The sequence below is a fragment of the Trachurus trachurus genome (genome assembly GCF_905171665.1).
Source record: "Trachurus trachurus genome assembly, chromosome: 12".
Classification (NCBI taxonomy): Eukaryota; Metazoa; Chordata; class Actinopteri; order Carangiformes; family Carangidae; genus Trachurus; species Trachurus trachurus.
The window spans coordinates 24,203,882-24,223,844 of NC_139908.1; the positions used below are offsets into that span (position 1 = coordinate 24,203,882).

Consider the following 19,963-nt stretch of genomic DNA (forward strand, 5'->3'; position numbering starts at 1 on the left):
TAAGAAACGTAGAAGATTATGTACACACCGTGAATGAGAATATTGTTGCCAAATAAAGGCCAATGAGATCTTTCCACTTGCTGTCAGGTTACTGCAGAAAATATGATACTTGGATGTTTTGTTCAGCAAGATGATCCTAAAATCTACAATATGTAAACTCTTACTCTGACAAAGTTGTTTTAGAAAGTATTTTAGTAGTTTTATAAAGAGAAGAGAAAGCTTAAAAAGTCTCTATCATAGATCAAAATAGATTGTATCAGAAAAAAAAAAACATGAAAATGTCCTCAACCTTCAAGCATCAAAACATCTCATTTCCTTCTTAGTCATTTTATATTAATGATTTATTTTATTAGTCATTTTATATTAATGACTAGATTGTAATGAACACACACAATACTCACAATATTATGTGTGTATATGAATGAAGACTCAACTGTCCCTCAGTGATTAATTTGTCCTTTCCCTCTGTCTCTGCAGCTTCTCAGTGGACCAAGGAGCGTCTGCAGCCGGAAAGGTGAGACTCACAAACTGTCATTTCTTCATCGTTGTGTGTACACACTAGTACAGGGCTCTGTGTTTGTCTTGGGATGTAATTATCTGTCTGTCTGTCAGATGATCTGTTAACACCACCACTGGCCTAGAAAAGGCTCCTGCAGAGGGACGGTGGGTTAGTGGTGCATCAGTTCAGCAGCACATGATGTTCAGATATGGGCTGAAGAGACGCTTTGAGGTTTCATATAGGTTGTATCCATAGGATCTGATGTTATAGTGCTTCACTCTCAGGGTTGTACTGTATGTTGGCGTGTGTTTGATTAATCAGCTCTTTACTAATATTCCAAAGCTTTGTAACACACCTCATCATCAAAACCAGGCCTGGTACTACCCCGGACTATGAAGTATCCTCAGGTCACCCCTCACACAGAGAACTTCCGTGGCCTTTACTGCTGACTTTGACTGTGACTTTGCAAAGCAAGAGAGAGTGGGTTAGGATAGAGAAATAAGAGGAGGAAAGTTGGAAGAGACAGCAGCTGATGGTAGGGGAAAAGGGGGCGGTGAGCGTGAGGGGAAGAAGGTGAAAGGGAGAGCTCACTTTTCATTACGGAGGCTCTGCTGGACAGCCCCCACCTGACAGAGGGGGGGGCGCAATGTAGAAACCTTATAAAGCAGAAGTGAGTGAGTGGAGATGGAGGTGGGAGATATTTTGTGGAAAAGAGGAACACATTTCACATTGACTGGGTCCAAAGAGGGCTTAAAAGAAATAGATGTAGTTTTAAACCTGTTAGCCATGTAGGACAGCCTCTGGTGTGCACAGTGGTGGCTACGATTACCTGCTCTTTTTGTCAGACGTGCCCTTTTCACACAGAAAAACTAAGATGGATCATATTAGGAGATCTTCAAGCTGTGAGCTCAAGGAGTCATTCTGCAGGAATTAATAAATAATGCAGGTTTTACGCCACAAGAAGGTAGATTAAGTAAGAGGACGACATTTCATTTTCTGTTCACTCGGAGCACTTTACAGCACCCACACTGACATCAGGGGAATTTGGGTTTCAGCATTTTGTCCAACTACAGATCTAGACTGGAGGAGCTGGGAATCAAACCACCGACCTTCTGATCTACCTCCTGAGACACAGCAGAATCTAACCTATCCAATCTAGAGCTACCAACTTTTACATGCACCAAATTGACAAAATATGTTGTTTATCAGTGCCTCCCATCAGTATGGTTATGTTTAAGTAACTTGAGCAGCTTGGTAAAAGTCTGTCCTCTCTCTACTCTCAGTTGTCCTTCTCACTGTCTCTCTCAGTACTTTCTATTATTTCTCATCTTTTCCCTCTTTTCCCTGTAGATGCTACAGCTTCAAAATGAGCAAGAGTGTCTTGCTCATCATGAGCATTCTCAAATTGTGGGATTGAATCAATAATTCAGCTCATGCTGCATCCTCAACAGTTCACACAAACTTGTTTCTTTCCTGTGAATTTATGCGTTTTCACATTTACTGCTTATTGTTTTGTTTTTACGTACTGTAGCCAGCGTCAGCATTACCAACTGTTTATTTACCAGTCTAGGAGAAACGGGGTCAAGCATCACACTTGATTCCTTTACTCACCGCGAGCTGGCTCCAGATCCGCTAGAGACTCACCAGTGCTTCCAATCTGCCCTGTAGACTTAGAGCTGAAAACAGTTTATAACCTTTTGTCCTCTGAAGGCAATGATCATCACCAGCTACAAGAAGTGAAACAGAAAATGCGATGGCATCAGAACAACATCATGCTACAACCAGTGATACTTGCACAGCCACCAGAGGAAAACGTTGTATTGATCATTTTAAAAGCATTTGAAATAAAGACCAGAGAGTTGTCATTTTTCTGGTGAGGACAGCTTCACACTGATACTGTACTGTAGTAGCGATGGCAGTTAAATCATTGCAGCCTCAGCAGCCTGCGTATGAATAATATGATTGGAGGATTTCCTGGTTGCAATGCCTGCAGCATTACAGACACTTTCACTTTGTGGTAGTCGTGTGTGAAAAGGCATTTCTCCTCTCCAGCAGCCTCCACTAGTCAGCCTGGAGAATTTATGACAACTTGGTTTCCTTCATCCTCTCCAACAATTTACAGGACACTTACCTTCCTATCCAGTCTCTCACCCAGTGTGCAGAGAAATAAGTCAAGCTTCTTGTGATGAAAAGCCGAGCTCTGCTGAGAGAGGTGCCACATTGCAGCTGCTGAGCAGGGACTGGATTACATTCAGTATTGTAAAGAAACTGAGGACTGCATTGTCAAGAGGGTTAGAAATACTGGTTTACACTGGTTTTCACTATTTAAAAGTCCAGTGAACTTAAAATATTTAGCATTGTAAACCTTCCCTTTAAGGATGCACTGTTTTTGTGGAAATGCTCTTTAGAGTCTTTGTTCATTTCCACTTGATTCTCTGTGAAATTGAGGTGATTTGACAAAGGTCTCAAGTTCACTCCAACTGTTTGATGTTGCAGTTACATGACTGGTGTCTTGAATTGACAAAACAGTGTGCTGTAGGAGAGAGACACACACAGACAAGACAGGATTTTACATCAATGGAAACATACAGTGACATCGCTGATTTTGTGATGTGCTGATGTGTTTACTGCACACTACCTCATCCGTCCTTCCATTAGTCTAATGCAGAAAACACATGGACGCTGATACAGGTTGGTCTATGCTTATTTCCATATTGATCTATGTGGTAGGAGATCAATAACCTTTATGTGCAACCACTTAGATTGAAAAGCAAAAGCATCAGTTGTGAGTCATTACACTGAATACTGAATTAGAAAACTCTGGATGAAGGGGGAGCAGAGCACAAGCTCAGTATGTGACTCAAAGGAAATCATTGTCATGCTCAGCTCATACATGTGAGATTTCCTTGTAAATGGAGATGGAGAAACATCAAGACAATTCAAATGGTTACCTACTTAATTTTGCTCTATTCTTTGGCCATAATTTGTCCCAGCCCCTGGCAGAGCGGGGCGAGGGATAATAAAACAGAGATGTGCTCAGCCTGTAATGCCAAGACAGTTTATGTGAACAACACAGGCTGTGCCCCCTAGACTTCACCTCCAGAGCAGCAACTCAGCGTTCTCTCCATTTAACAGACATTTTTACTCTAACAGGAGAGGTCACAATGCCCTGCAGAAGGACTTTAAAATACTGGGTTTTCTCTGCCATGTGTAATTAACACAGATTTCAGTATTAGAGTGAGTACTGGTTTATAACAACAGTAAAGTATTTCATTGTCTTGACCACTGGTGCTTGTGCGCAGCTGTGTTTTAGCTCTGTGCCCAAAGGGGGACAACAAAATGTAATTGTTATCCATCTGATAAGTGTTCAGATAGTTTACTTTAGCTGTCCCTTATTGTTTTATCCCAGGAGAAAACCAGGGACAAGCAAACTCATTAGAATTCATCCTCTGGGGACCATGAATGCAAAGAATTGTGATAATCCATGGAGTAGATAGTATTTTGAGATATTTCACAGAATAGGAGAAAGTAAGTCACCATCACACAGACATTCATGAATATCTGTGCCAAATGTTCATCCAGTCGCTCCAGTTATTGAAATATTTCAGTCCAACACATAAGAAAACTTTAAAAGCGCCCGGCAACTGTCAAGTTTCCTCTGACATGCACAGTGAATTAAATTGTTAATTAGCAGAGATGAGAAGACAGAAAACTTTCCTCATTCTTTCCCTCATCATTCAGTCGTCTGTCTGTGTCTTAATCTGTGATGCATTCAGAGACATGACAAAGTCAGTCTGTTGCACTTGGAGAGCTCGAGCTACTTCCACAGTGCTGCTAGAGACAAAATGTTTTCATAGCTTCACTGGACCTCTGCCTGCACTGCAGCTTCCCCTCACTACGCAATCAAACAGCACTCCACACCTGTACATGAGAGACAAAAACATGATGAACACGGCTCCTTGACGTCACACCAGCAGCTTTATAGGCAGATGTGGCTGAATTTCAGATCTAATAACTATGAAAGCATTTAAGAGCTGAACAAAAGCAAAGCTGTATGCTACATTAACAAACTGAAGCTGTGAGTGCATATTCATACACAGTGTGCTGGCAAATAGGCTACATTAACAATGCACATCTTTTACTTCTAGAGGTGCGTGTCTGAACTGTTGGTCATGTTAAATAGAAAGTGCTTAATGTAACTGCTTTGGGGCCCATTTGGTAATGTAAACATGAATATTTTATTTTTATTTTTATTTTATGAGTTAAGAGTATGAGGTCTTTAAGAATCTCAAACTGAATTGATATTGAATAGAACTGAATCGAGTAGGGACCTTGTAAATCAAAACTGAACTGATTCAGGTAATCAGTGGTAATATCTAGCCTTAATAAAAAAACACATGAAAGTCATCTATCACTCAGAGTTTGTCCTGCACAGGGTTATATGAATATTAATCAAAGGAGAAGTTCATTTAACTGTTAGGATTTTTATTGTTGGATTGATATTACACATTTTTTCATTAATCAATCAAAAAACAGTTGGTTACTTCAATAGTTAGCTTGTCAGTAATAAAGGAATGTATTTAGGAAATAACAACATTAGCCAATCAGTGTTGATAACTGGAACAGGCCAGTCAGTGAATAGGTCAGTTGGTGAGTCGGAAAGTTAAAGTTGTAACTTTGTCGTTCACACTGCGTAATTTTTTTGTAATTGCTTTCTCCTCTCCTGACATTAATTAAAAACAAAATAGACATAAAAACATCAAGGGACATGAAAACAATTATTCAAACTATTAACTGTAAAACACTCAGGGGCTATGTGAAGTTTTGGTGCGGGTAATCTCTGTGACACACACTGTCAAACTGTGCGTCATCATAAAAACACCCACATACTGTAGCTACTACGATACAGATATGAAACAACCTGATTTAAACAGCAGATGGATTTCCAGTAACAGTGAGCACAGATGGCACAGTGGTGCTGCATCCTTCCCTCTCCATGTGTGGCAGTGTCAATACTTGTAAACCACTTTTTACCCTCTGTATTGTCCACTACAATCCCACAGTCCTGGAGTGTTTTTGATGTCGGCTGTAATCAAAGTGTCAACAGGATGATATTATTGGAGCCATGCTGGGAGCCTTCTTCCTACAGTCTGACCTTGAGGGAGAAAATGTTCACTGAGAGTGGAGCCTTTTGATGTTAGAGAGTACAGCACATGGGTTTGTTAAGATGCTTTCCAACATGTTAGTTGTGAGAAGCAGGCTGTGGAAGCTCGTCTTCTACTGTGCTTTTATGGTTGTTGACCCTATTTCGCCAATCAGCTTCTTGCTTGCTTTTTATTATTTCATGTTTGTCTTAACTCTGTTTTCTTTTTTGGAATAGTTTCCCAAAACCACAAGTCTGTTCTTTGGTTGTGTTATCACGGAGATGCTGCTGCTGTCCATCAAATCTGGTAAATCCACACAGTGCTAAAGAAGCCTGTGGACTTTAATTTTGGTTTGTATATATTATTTTCCATAGTTTCAGCTTAGCTCAGTGGAAATGAAGGGATATGTTTGAAGCTACAGCATACAATGAAATTTCTCTTCCAACTGCATGGCAAATGTTTGGGAGAGATGTATTGGTTATGACGTCCTTGTGCACAAACACGTCCCCCTGTTTGTTTTGGAAGGACTCGGCTGGGCTGCACAGAGCCCTGACCTTAACAACGTCCAACACCTTTAGCACTGAATGGATTGGTATTCTGTTTTTAAGGCGCTTTTATACAGTATGACAAAGCCCTGCTCTGCCCTAAGGGTTTATCCTACAGCAGCTGCCCCAACAAAAACTGTGAAGCAACTGGACTGAATACCAAGTGCTATTTAAGAGTAGAAGAAAATAAAGAAATAAAACTGCATTATTTTAATCTATAGAGTCAAAGTGTACAAACTCTAAATGAGCCAAAACAACTGAAAGACCTGCAGGTGGATTGACTGCTGCTCTGTGCTCGTGAATGAATTGGCCCGCGCTGTGTGATGATGTGTGTCTGTGTGCGTGAGATACACACAGCGAAAGAAAGGGAGAGAGACGGGGCATTAGGTTGGAAAGATATGTAGCGGCAGGGCTTTAGGGCTCAACAACCAGGGGGGAGGCAATAATTCACAGCTCTGCAGCTCCTCCACGTGATCCTCTGTTAGTCGACCCACACTGCCGGCCTCACACAGCGTCAACACATCCTGGGAATAAATATGCATCTGAATGATCAGCAAGTGATTGTGCTGATTAAACAAACAAAGAGGTTTGTGTTTGTTCTTATAATCTTCTGCATCCTCCTGCCGTCTCTCCCCCGGCTGCTGGGGCTCGTCCACACGGTGACAAGGCCCGTCCTTCCACACTCGCCCCTCCTCTCTCCTCTCCCATTCTGTAATTGAAGCCCAAAGGCCAAACCAGACCGATAAGCTAATTAATTAAGGATAGGTCACACAGCAATTCTCAATCATTAATTCTGTTCTGACCCCATTTGGGCCCTGATCTACAACAGATGAATGTTGTTTGAGAGACAGCAAAATGTGTTACAGCAAATAACCGAGGTAATTGTTGCTTTTGTCTGTCAAAAACACTTTAGAGTTTAACCCGGTTGAGAGGCCCAGTGGTCAATAAACTGCTCACAGATGTAATGGCAATGGAAACAGCTCAGGAGCAACAATATAACTGTCGGCACAAATTAACCTACAGTAGTCACAGGCCAGCAAAACTGAAAAGCTACTGTATAAACTTCATAAATTCAAAAACTGCTGATACTCAAAACTGGAAGCTCAAGATGAACTTAAAGGTTCTCTACATTCATCATCAAGACAAATCCTCAATTTCAAAAACTGATGGCTCCCAAAGCTTTGATGGCAAACAACAAATGTAACTCCCAGAGCTCCCTTTGGTTTTGCGGCAGTGAAGTTCTTTCGATCACTCCAAATCTGCTAGCAAACAGAATTCATGATGGATCAATTGTGTTTCCCAGAGGTTTCGGTTTTACACAACAGCACAGGAAAATAAACAACATAAACGGTGTGATTACGCTTAGTTCGCACCCAGAAAAGCGAGGCTGAGGTGGTATTTAAAGACATAGACATTTTTCTGAGTCCTGGCTGAATGCCACCATCATGAATGGGATGATAGACACACTCAGATGGGAAGTAAAATGTGCCACACTCTCAATCCCAATGTGTGTTTACTGTACCACAATGCTGAAAAAAAGTTATTCTGAGATACACATTAAAAGTGCAGAATATATTGTATGTGGTAATGGAAGGTTTTACAAACAAAGTGAAACGAAGCTCAGTCAGTGGAGACGCAAGGTCACACTTATTATGTGATATTATTACATGATTATACTTAACCACTCTGGCCTTTCTCTACTGCGTCATCATTGTGCAAAACTAGACTTTCTGAACATACCCACAATGTTTAAACAGCCAGGTGACTGTTGAGTACTTATAGTCTACTTGCCAGCCCATAGGGCCCCATTGTGAACCCGGAAATGTTGAGTACCCCAAAGTTTTATGTTAGAAATATATAGTATGGGTCCCCAGTATTCAGAAACTGCCGGATGCTAACTTATATATATTGGGCAATTAGCACAATTGACATAATTAGCATAAATTAGCATAATTTCCTATATGGGCAATATTTCAACAAAATTGACTTGGCTGATCTGGGCAATATTGGAGTGGTTTTAGGGGTTATTGATGATGCTGAATCCATTTCTGACATTTTCAAAATTCAAAATGGCTGTCTAAACCGGTAGTGACCAGATTTAAACCGCCAGTGGGCCGATTTTGATGGATTTCAAATGGTCACTTCCGGTATAGACAGCCATTTTGAATTTTGAAAATGTCAGAAATGGATTCAGCATCATCAATAACCCCTAAAACCACTCCAATATTGCCCAGATCAGCCAAGTCAATTTTGCTGAAATATTGCCCATATAGGGAACTATGCTAATTTATGCTAATTATGTCAATTGTGCTAATTGCCCAATATATATAAGTTAGCATCCGGCAGTTTCTGAATACTGGGGACCCATACTATATATTTCTAATATAAAACTTTGGGGTACTCAACATTTCCGGGTACTCATTGTTGGCTAGTAGACTATTATCATAGCCCATAACTAATATTTCTGTTATTCATTGTACTAGACCTTTAGTGTGGCAGCTGCAAAATCATGTTGTGGTCAACTAGGGATGTCCTGACATTTCACTGTTTGCTATCTCTTTGATACCCTCCATTGTTTGTGTGCGTCTTCTTAAAGATAATGTCAGCTTTGTATGTCGTTTCTATAGTAACGACACCAAATTGTGGCCGTACTGTCTGCAATGGAAACAGAGGTGTCTGGTACCAAGAGTGGAGTTGAGTAAAGTGGGTTGGAGTTACACTTATACATTATGGCACCATTGTGCTGGTGTGACTCTCTGTCACTCAACAGTTTCTCCAACAAAGATCCAAACAAGACTGCCTGTCTGGCCCCAACCTCCATTACAGTTAGAAAAAGTCAGATGTTAGACACTTTCTAAATTTCCATCTTCTCTTACAAATTCGAAGACCATCAGACTGTCATTATTTGCCATTAGAGGAATTTTCATGGGTATTTATGAAAGTGAATAGACGGGCTGTGAAAAGTTAGTTAGTTCGTTTGTTAAAGGGACATTGTGTAACTTCTCCTGTTATCTATTCACGAAAATCGATTATTTCATTCAAAAGTCTGTTTTTCATCACCCCCATCAACAAAGTGAAGTGTTCCTTTCATCTCTGAATGAGCCGTTCATATCATTCATATCTACATGGAGCGGGTAAGCTCGGTGCTGCTGCCATGTGGTGTCGCCATGTTTTTACGATCAGTGGCAGCGTGACGGTAGGAAACCACGGAAACTCAGCGGAGACACCGGAGCTGTCGGCTCAGGTCGAGGTGGCGTCTGTGAAAAGTCACCGCAGTAACGCAGTGAGGAGGAATGGAGCGTTACACTGATGCTGCATTCACCTGCAGTCGGGCAGACGGCCGTCGGTAACAAACCAGATGTCATTTTAGTCACAGAAGTCGAGAGAAAGCCGGTAAAACGTGGGTCAGGTAAACAATACCACATCGCCATGACAACATATTGTCACGTGTATTGTTTTGCCTCGTGCTGACGGACCACTAGTTTACATAGAGGCTTGTTTATGTGTTGTTTATTGTCTGTCTGCCGTCTGCCCAATTTCACGTGAATGCAGCATGAAAAATACGATCGAGTTGCTTGCGATCTACAACCGCAACGCTAGATGGGAGTAATTCCTACACAATGTACCTTTACATTACAATTTTCAATTTTTTTTTATGTTTCTGTAACGTACTGTTTGAGAGGAAATTATAGCCAGCTTTATAAATCAGGATATTTTGAGCTTGTATATTCATTCACTTAATTTGTACAGAGATTGTTGGCATCTCCCAACATGAGTGTATTCAGCCGTTTACATTGTTCTGGCATCGTAGAGCGACTCAAAATCATCATCATTTCTCTGTTGTGAACCATTCAATCACAAAATTTAATTTGAACAATTACAAATATTTATGAGACTAATGCCTACACAACAGGAAGACAAAGGTGAAAATGAGGTGTATTTCAAGTTTGATTTCTTGAACTAGAAAAACAAACCTGCCATGTATCTGCAACACAGAAACCATGACACAGCTGATGTTGCATAACAGCACACAAAGATACCTGGCAATTTATTACTATTAATATTAATAATGAGAACATGCAATCCAGATACAGCTCTGGCGGCTGCATGTAAGCTGTGACTGTTGAGTGTGATTTCAGAAGCATCAGATCCTACCTGTCACCCAGCTGTGCTTCCTCTGCACCGATGCACACTGATACATCCAGTGTGACTGCAGCAACAACCTGAAGCTGAAATATGTCTACGCACAACTCATCAGACCAAACCAAAGAGTAGAAAGCACATCAACCGAGAGCACAAGAGAGACAAGAGGGAGCTCAGGAGCAATATAAATACTTTATAAATACCTTGACAGTGCAACAGTGAGAGTTTATAGAGCCCTTAAAAGTCTCTCTTAAGAAATGTTGGTTCACTGGTGTGGCAGCTTGGTGATGTCCTCACACGAAGGTTTGTGACTGTAACAAGACAAGAGTCTGGTCTCCTTCACAGAGAATTTCATGAATCTAATGTTGTCGTTTAATATCATATTTTGGAAAACTGGTAAACAAAAATCTGTCCAAAGTGCATTATTGTCACAGTAAACGTCCCCCCACCTCATAGAGATTACAACATTTATTACAAGTTTGTGGCAGTCGAATGTAGGGATGCACATGATTAACCGTTTAACCGTTAACCGATAACAAGAACTTTGACCGATTAATACTATCGGTTATTTATTTATATTATTAGCTCCTTATGTCGGGGGCGTGTCGACACGTGCAGAGTTCACGTGCCTTCAGTCATATTTCCCAGCAAAAAGTTACACAGGAGGACTGACAGTATGTGCAGCAGCCCCTGTGAAGGAAGGTCAGACAATAAATGTAGCCTACAGTACACTGACATAGATGTGAATCACCTTTAACTATGGCGCTGAAAAAAAAAAGAGGACGTCGCTGCTCTCCAGCCTGTTCACCTGCAGCTCTCCTGCAGCTCCACGGAGGAGCTGTCAGAGGAGCTCTGCTGCTCCTTCAGCACTGCACTTTATAAAAACAGTTCTACATTGGACGATCTAACCTCCATATGAGCGCGATCAGCTGAGACAGAGCGCACTGATCAGCTGTCGCGGCGCACGTGTGTATTTAACGGCAAAAAAAAAAAAAAATTGGAGCGATACATTTTTTTTTTTTTTTTGGCCGTGCGTCGCAAGTGTCTTAATCTTATCGGTTAACGGTTAATAATCGGTTAACGAGCGTCGGTTATCGGTCAGAAAAAAAATTCAAAATGTGCATCCCTAGTCGAATGTGAAAAGTGATGTTGGTGCAGACCTGGCTGCAGCTCAGGTGGTTCACCACACTGGTCCAGACTGAAAGAACTCAACTATTGGATGGATTACAGTTGAATCTTTTCAAATTAATGATTTGATGAAAGCCACTTTGACTGTGAAGTGTAATCATGTAGTTGACATTTTAGCTTTTAATATCTTTAACTATCTGGTGGTCTTTGATCTGTATCTGACATTCATGCCTTCACTTGGAAGAAATGTCAGTCACTTATTCTGAGTCAGTGAAGTATAGAAAACCCTCCAACGATCTGGATGTAATGAGGAGTAGACTCTGATTAGCTCAATCAGGTATTGGATATGAAGACGGGAGGTGGATGGAGAAGAGTCGCATCATACACACTGAGATGACAGCTGACCCCAGAGGAGAGAAGAACAGAGTCAGTGTAAAGTCTGTGACAACTTAAGAGAGAGGGAGAGAGAGAAGTGTGAATCAATGAGGCATGAAGATCGTCGTCCTGATTCACTCTGATGAGGCCTCCTTTTTTATCATCAGATCAAAATTTCTGTTTGTTCAGTATTTCGGTTTAGGTCTACAGTACAAGCCCTCAAAACCAAAGACATTCCCATCAGCCTCAGTCCTACTTTCTTGCTAATTAGCACCACTAAATGTCAGCATCCTAGAATTTAGCTTAATGCACTGCTGTGTATTAAAGTTGTCTTTAGTAGAATATATTTACCACTTGTAGCCGACTATTGAGTTGTATCTATACCGGTGCTGTGTGCCGAGTTGAAGATGTTGGAGGCTGGTTTACAGGATCAAGACATATTTGTTATTTATGATATATATAATATGATTCATGATGATGATGATGATGATGATATAAAGGGAAGCTGTAATGCACCTTCACCACTAATTCAATGAAACTGCTTCAATCTAAATTACAGGGAACATCTGTTATTACACATTTAAAATGTGTACAAAATTATCTCCATGTATATTTATTAGTCAATTATGTATTAAATCCATCAGTGATAGGTCACTAAAAGGTCATTTACACAAAGAATGTCAGGCAATTACCTAAAACATTGAATTCTGATCCAGTCACAGATATTCAATCAGTTTCCACTAATGTATTTTCTGGTATATTGAAGAGTTAAGCCGGTGTGGCCACTGTAGGCAAAAGAATAAAAAAAATGTATTAGTGCAGACCAGGGTGAATATGGGGTGCTGGTGATGTGTGCAGGATGAGATCTGGGCTGGTTTGAGCCTCGTCATTCAGAGACGGATGAGATCCGACTCAATGGCTCGAACATATTTCTTTTATGGTTATTGTCATCAGAGATGGACTCTTATTTCTCCATCTGATGGCAGCATTACGTCTTGTAATGTGATTAAATCAGAAGACAGTCACCTTGATGTCTGCCAGCTTCATTGTGCCCTGTGCCAGTGATGTTGTAAATATGTCTGTTGTTATAACTTTCTGGCTTTGCAAAGATCCTCATAAAGTTTGCATACAGAACTTACAGTTCTGACAGTAAACGGGATAGAAATGAGAAGAAATTATTGGATGGATGTTTCAATGATGGTAAAACCACAGCATGATGAGGTAGAGTCTCAGGTTTTAATACCAAGAAGATCTGCCCCAATCTGTGCCACCGTCATGTGCAATTGATTTTACAGCACTGAGATGACGATCTCTACTCTTCTTTATTTCCTGTGGTTATTTCCACTATTTTTCAACAAAAAGCTGAGTATAGGGGTGTGTGTTTGTGCGTCAGCTGTTGTAATCCTACTGTTACAGCAGTGCTTTAGACCCCGGCCCCTCATTACAAAGCTGGCCTACAGAGTAGAGGAACAAAGTGATGTGGTCAGATGAGCCAGAACAGTTGACCTCCACACAGTGAAGTGATGTGGTGGAAGGGTCACTGTGAATCAATGGACAGCTGCTCTCAGTTATCACCTGTGATGAAACCCTCCTCTCTCCCGGGATGAGGGCCGCAGCCACAGGGCAAGACAGGTCACTGACCAGTTTGATGAGTATGACAAAGATGTGAATTATATACCATGACCATCATGGCCACGACATGTCAACCATGAGATTTTGATCCCATGTGTTAGAGATGGCACTCTGCACCGCTCCACAGCAAATGAGGGAATATCGTATCTTTTGGAGAAATGGTGTTCACCTCTCTAGGAGAGTCCAGAGACCTGCAGAATCAATGTTCTGTTGGTATGGATGTTTGGTGTGCAATGCATGATGTGTGGGTAGAAAGTGTGTGTGTGTGTGTGTGTGTGTGTGTGTGTGTGTCTGTGTGTCTGTGTATGTGTGTGAGTGTTGTAGAATGAATAAAGTAAACAAAGAATAACAAAAAGGCTGCCTGCAGAGAGGGGAGGGAGAGAGTGAGAATGAGTAACAGGATCTAGATTCATGAGGCGGTGCACACCGGGCCCAGGTGTCACCAGACGGCTCTGATGAGCCTGCCGCAGGTTGCCAGATGGATAAGACGCTTTCTCACAAACAACAATATGGGCTGGAAAATACAACATTTTTCATAACCAATCCAAAATGTACAGACCAGAAGAAATAAAAACAAAAAAAAACAAGACTTGCATAATAGTGACATATCATGAAAATGGGGCTTCTGACAGCTGTGTGCGCTTGTTCAGCTCAGCAGCTCGGTTGCTGCTCCTAAAGCATTTGCAAAAAAGTTATTAGTTAAAATGTTCCGAGCTAAGTGAGGTGCAGTGGAAGTTCAGTGAGCTGCACAGTGTGACCCTTAGGGCAGCAGAATGCAGGGCGTGAGAGGTTTATGTGTTCCAGGACTTCATTTGGAAATGTGATTCAAGAAAACGTAAAAAAAAAGAATAGTCCTATATCTTTTGTGGAACTGCTTTTTTTTTTCAAACTTTATCTCTTTATCTCTAACTTGTTTTATCAAATCAAGTCAAGCTTATGGCAGAGATAAAGCTTGTGACATTTCCAGGTCTTAACTCTGCAGCTTTATGATCTGACTTTATCTGATTTGCTCTTTACCAATCGGATGTCGATGGTCGTAGTTGTTGTTGAGCCAAATAGCTTATCTGGCTTTGATGGACAAACAAATGGACCGGCGTCTCCTCACGTGCATTAACTGCGATGTGGTGGTCGTAGAGTAGACGCGTCCTCTCTCCGTCCTCGTGTAGCGCCTTCTCCAACAGACCTCATTAGCAGGAGACCGCAGGTGTTCCACTCCAGTTGAGTGACGACCGATTTCATTAGCTCCCTCAAGTGCCAATCTGTCCTCTAACACGACAGAGAGCGACGGACTGACTGCTCGCATGCCTCGTGTGGTCCTGTCGGTTCACTCCGCGGCGCCCTTGACTTAAGTAACCGAGACACAAAATGCTTTGGAGAAATTTTCGCGGTAGGCACCGAGGTGATTAAGATTCAGGCCGGGTATCACCAGAGTTCACCTTGGGCATTAAACAGTTGTTGGCTCTGCCCGTGCCCGGGACACTAGAACAACTACGGCTGATAATACAGACGGACGAGTGCGGGCAGGAGTTGAGGATGAGGTGAAGGCAAAGTAGGCGGTGGAGGAGGGGAAGCGGGTGCCGGCGCCCGTTTCTTCCTGCTGCTTCCGTCTCATACAAACGCAGGCAGACACAGACCCTGGAGCTGTGACTTTGAAGTGGTATCTTTGATTAAGGAGTTAATTAAAGAAAAGCTGCATGGTAGAGAGCAGATAAGTGAGAAAAGAAAAGAAAAAGGGACAGGCAAAGAGGGGGAAAAAAAGGAGCAGATATGGAGCTGAGACGTGGTATTGACAGCTCATCAGTTTCTGAAGTGTCAGATTGTCCTTCATCTGATTGGCAGAGCAGCCAGCTGGCACACAGGAAATGGACATGGAAGCTGTAAAAGTGTGAAAGGCAGACTTTTCTGCCCTGCTGCTGCTGCTGCTGCTGTGGCGCTGTTACTGTAGCACCACAAAGTGTTAATGATGATGGGTGATAGTGGGACAGCGGGAAGACGGATGATAATTTATACATCTGGGATGAAAAGACCGATGGTTGGTTCAGAGTCTGTGGGTGTAATTTATGTTCTTTCCCTGTCCACCCTGATCAGTTTCCTTTGTGTCCTCAGCCTCCTCCTGCTCCTCCGTCACCTCTGGGTCTCGGCGGTTATCTCCCTCCATCTCCTCCCAATCCATCACGTCTTCCTCCTTACATTCTCATGCTCTCCTCCTTCATCACCCTCCTTTCTCCTCGTACTTTCTCTCCACCTCCTTCATCTAGCTCCTTTCTATCTTCCGCTTCCTTTCCTAATTCCACTTCCCGCTTCCTCTCCCTCTTGGTTCTCACATCTTCCTCATCTTTTTTCGACCTGTCTAATTTCTTCCACCCTTGAACTTCACAATCAATAGTCTTTTCTTTTACTCTCATCATTCTATTGTTATTTTTATTCCTCCTTTCCACCCTCACCCTCCTCTCCTTTCATTACTTCCTTATCTATGTCTAAAATATTATCTAATCCCATTTTACTGCCTGCTCCTCTCCTCTCCCTGACCTGTCCTCTCTCAACTTTTTTTTTGTTATAAATAAGAAATATAAATGAATATTAAGATACAATAAATCTTAAATGCCCATATCTTATTTTTCTCCCCTCTTTCCTCCATCTGCAGCCTGGGTTTTACAAGGGCGTGGCTGGCTCACAGGTGACCCTGTCCAGCCTGGCGAACCAGTCCCGGGCCATGCTGGACGAGCAGGCGCGGCACCTGCTGACGGAGGTGGAGCGGCAGACCATGAACTACTACGTGGAGGAGTACAGGGACGGACACATCGGTGTGGAGCAGCTGGTCATGGCGTTGTTTGAGCTGCTCAATACGCACGCCAAGGTAAGGCTGGTGTGGACGAGGCTGAGAAAAGAAGGAAAAGGATTAAGAGAGAATCAGTGTTCTTTGTGGGGGGATCTGCTCCCCGGCACAGTTTGTGTGTGCGATTGCTGTGCGGTTTGAATTGAAGTTTTCTGAGATTTATTCCCAGGCTTTTCGTCGATGCCCACAGTTCCGTTTTGTTTTTCCTTCCTGGCTCTTAAAAGCCTTTTGTCTTTTTTTTCTCACAGTCTGCAGTTGTTCTCCTTATAAAAAGACACAATAAATCAAAGGCATTTTATTTCCAATTTCTCAAGCACACTGCTGTATCATACTCCCACAGAGAGCGTTTGCAGCTGCCTGTGTGCATTTTAGAGTCACTGTGCAACTTCCTTATGGGAATGGTTGTTTATGATAGAAGTTTTTCTTTAAATTGTACAGAACTAGAGCGGTATGTCTGTAGAGGTTCTTCGTCATCCAGGTCATGGTAGTCAGTAAGCGTTGAAATCAAAGGTAAATAGACTTTTTTTAGGCTCTTGAAGACTTCAGAGGCCAAAAAGAAGTCCAGTTCCCTTCGATTTCAGCACTTAACAACAACTAGAGCAGGAGCTCACTTACAATAAGTTTGATCATCTTGATGATCACTCAGATTGGTCTTTACCTGTACCTGCATTATTATAAGATGACCTTGAAGAAGCCCATAAACCAAAACAGGTCCATCTAAGATAAAGTTCTTCTCTACAAGTGCTCTGGGAGTTTTGACCTGACTTGTTCCATGCATCTTTGTTGTAGGTTAAAGGACAGTTCCAGGCAAATTCAACCTAGGGCTATAGATTCCTAATATTTTAGGTCTAAAAAAAAGGATTCTGAAGATGCTTTTTAATTGCTCCTGTTTTGCAGTAGTTGTGTCTGTCCCCGCATCATCACGGCAGCGATGAATGGGAGTGGACCGATCTTACGCTGTTTAGGCTGTTTACGTCCCTCAAAACTGCATTTTTTTTCTACAGACAGCGTCAGATGGCTATTCCATTATACTTTAAGCAAGCAGACATGTTTGTAAACGGAGCTGTAATACAAAGTCTTGCGCGAACTGGCAAAGTCTCGCGTGAGAGTCAAGTTGATGGCTAACTGTTTGCAGGTCGTCTGAAGCTCTCCCGTTTGTTTTATCAACAAAGCAATATCAACTTAGAGCCACAACGTATTCATAGCAGTAAAAGTAAGTCTGTATATTGTTTATTCTACCTGTAAACATACTGAGTGTGTCAACTTGACTCTCACGTGTGACTTTGTATTACAACACAAACATGTCAGCTTCCTTGAAGTGAACAAACCCCTCGGTGTATGTTTGAATCTGACGCTGTCTGTGGAAAAAAAATGCAGTTTTGAGGCACGTAAACAGCCTAAACAGCGTAAGATCAGTCCGCTCCCATTCATTGCTGTCATGGTGATGCGGGTACAGACAGAACTACTGCAAAACAGGAGCAATTACAGGAGCTTCACACAATTACAAAAGTGCTGACAGCTTGTTTAAGGGCTTGGTTTCTGAATACGGTCTAAGTGCATAAGAACTGAGGAGTTTGATACTTTGACAGTGTATAGTCTAGTATTATTACAGTATAATGTAGTGTAATCAAAGACATGGAAATGTACCTTTATATAACATGAGGCCTTTAAACAAACACTTCAGTTCAGTTTAGAATCATGTGTAAAGATTTGATGCACCAGATTTCTAAAATAATCCCTCCTTCCATCCTGGTTTGAAGTTCATCCTGTTTGGTGAAACCCACCCATGTCTGTTGCATCATACCCACGCCTCCCCTCCTGTGTCTCCCCCCTCTGTGCCTCCCTCTCCTCAGTTCTCTCTGCTGTCAGAGGTGCGAGGCCTGGTCACGCCGCAGGACCTGGAGTGTTTTGACGGGATGGTGCTGCGACGTGAAATTCAGGCTCTGAAGGCGCGGCAGGGCACAGCTGGAGCCACAGCCCTGCAGCCGGATGCCTTGTCTATGGTGTCGTACCCAGATACCCTGACCTCGTCTTCAGCCAGCTTCATGACCAACACCACCCTCAGCTCTGCGCGGGTAGGCTCGGCGTACTGCAGGAATTATTGTTGACTCTGCCTCACCGTTTGGAGCTTTGAGTTTGTTTTTAGTTTTGATATTTTTTTCACCTCTCCTCCCTGCCTAAAGTGAATATTTCCACTGCTGCAGTCATTTGAGGTATTTCTGACATCCCTTAGAATGCAGCAGCAGTTAAACCCGGTACAAAATGATGACGTCTGGGCCTGAGTGCTACTATTTTCTGGTCTCCCTCGCCGTCTGTGTGTTTGGATTGTGATTGGCTACTTCTCTGTTTGGCTGTCTGCTCTCGCTCCCTTTTCTTGGCTGTATATGTCTGAGAGAGGGAGGGAGGGGTGGTGGTGGGGGGGGGCAGTGTGATGTATTTCCACGGGTTATAACAGATTCTGCTGTAGAAAATATTCTTTTGCTTTGGTGTGGACTTTGTTGGGCTGAACAATGACACATTTCACTGCCTCGCCGCTGAGATTGAAAAGTCTCTCTGCTGAGATTTGATAGGTTGTGTTTGTCTTTCACCTCACGCCCCAAATCCTCCCCCCTCTCCCCCACTGTAGGAAAGACTGCTCTGGCTGATAGATATGATGGAGGTAGGAATCACTGCTGAAAGAGATGAATGCTCTGCAACATAAAGCCACACATGTGGGGTACACACTAGAGCAAAGAAACGAAAAGTTGACTGTGGGCAACACATACACACACACACACAGTCCTTGGTTTGTGGTTTTTGCAGTGTGTGTGTTTGGAGTGGTTTTCTTCTTTCTCGTTTTTGCTTTCACAGTCTGGATTTGGAGTTGTCACTCCACGGTGTGAGGTGTTAACAGTTCAGAGTCCTGACAGTTCATGTTGTGAATGTGAGGACTGTGGCTCTTATCCTCAGCCTCATATGGACCTGAACAAAGAGCTGGATTAGGTTGAAAATGTATTTATTACATATTGCTTATTGCTTATCTTTGACCCAGAAGATGAGGGCCTTCTTTATTACAGAAAGATTTTTTTGAGCTGCTTAGTTCCGTTGCAAAAATGTGGATTCATGGATGAATGAATAAATAATGAACATTCATTGTATCAGTAACAGCAGGTTAGCTGACAATATCACAGCCAGTCACTGGTGTTATTCTTTAATCATCTAATATCCTATAGTCACCTTCAGGTTTCTGTAAACATGTAGTAGTAAAGCCAATTTGGAGTCGAGCTGAATCCTTTAGCAGCGCTCAGGTCTCTGAGTGTCAGTAAACCCAGAACAGTATCAGCTCTGACGGAGCTGGAGCTGGTCAAGACTTTTAAAATGTTCTGGATGTTTTGACAGGCTCCTGGTCAGGTGGCATGGCCATTGGCCAGTCCACCTGTGTTTCTCTGGTGCATTTCATTGCTGCACACAAGATAATCAAAGTTGTCTTTTTCTAAATTGCTGCTTTTGAAGAAAAAACTCTACTCCATAACAGGAACTGTACTGTATCTAACACCTGTACACAATGAACTGAGATGTTGTGGTTTAACAAGCAGCCAGGCTGTTTACAGTATAACCACTTAAAATAGTTCAGCAACTCCCACAAATATGTTAATATGTATACATGCAATTGTCTTACACT

At 42.2% G+C, this 19,963-nt stretch overlaps 1 protein-coding gene across 1 annotated transcript in view; it reads left to right on the forward strand.

Annotated features, from left to right (window-relative positions):
- Positions 1-19,963, forward strand: part of whrna (whirlin a) — a gene marked incomplete at its 5' end in the record, with an annotated part of 162,336 nt that overhangs the window by 126,508 nt on the left and 15,865 nt on the right. The window contains 3 exons of the mRNA XM_083984146.1: positions 478-514; positions 16,111-16,323; positions 18,156-18,377. Coding sequence (XP_083840272.1) covers positions 478-514; positions 16,111-16,323; positions 18,156-18,377 — 472 coding nt within the window. The remainder of the gene's footprint in view (positions 1-477; positions 515-16,110; positions 16,324-18,155; positions 18,378-19,963) is intronic.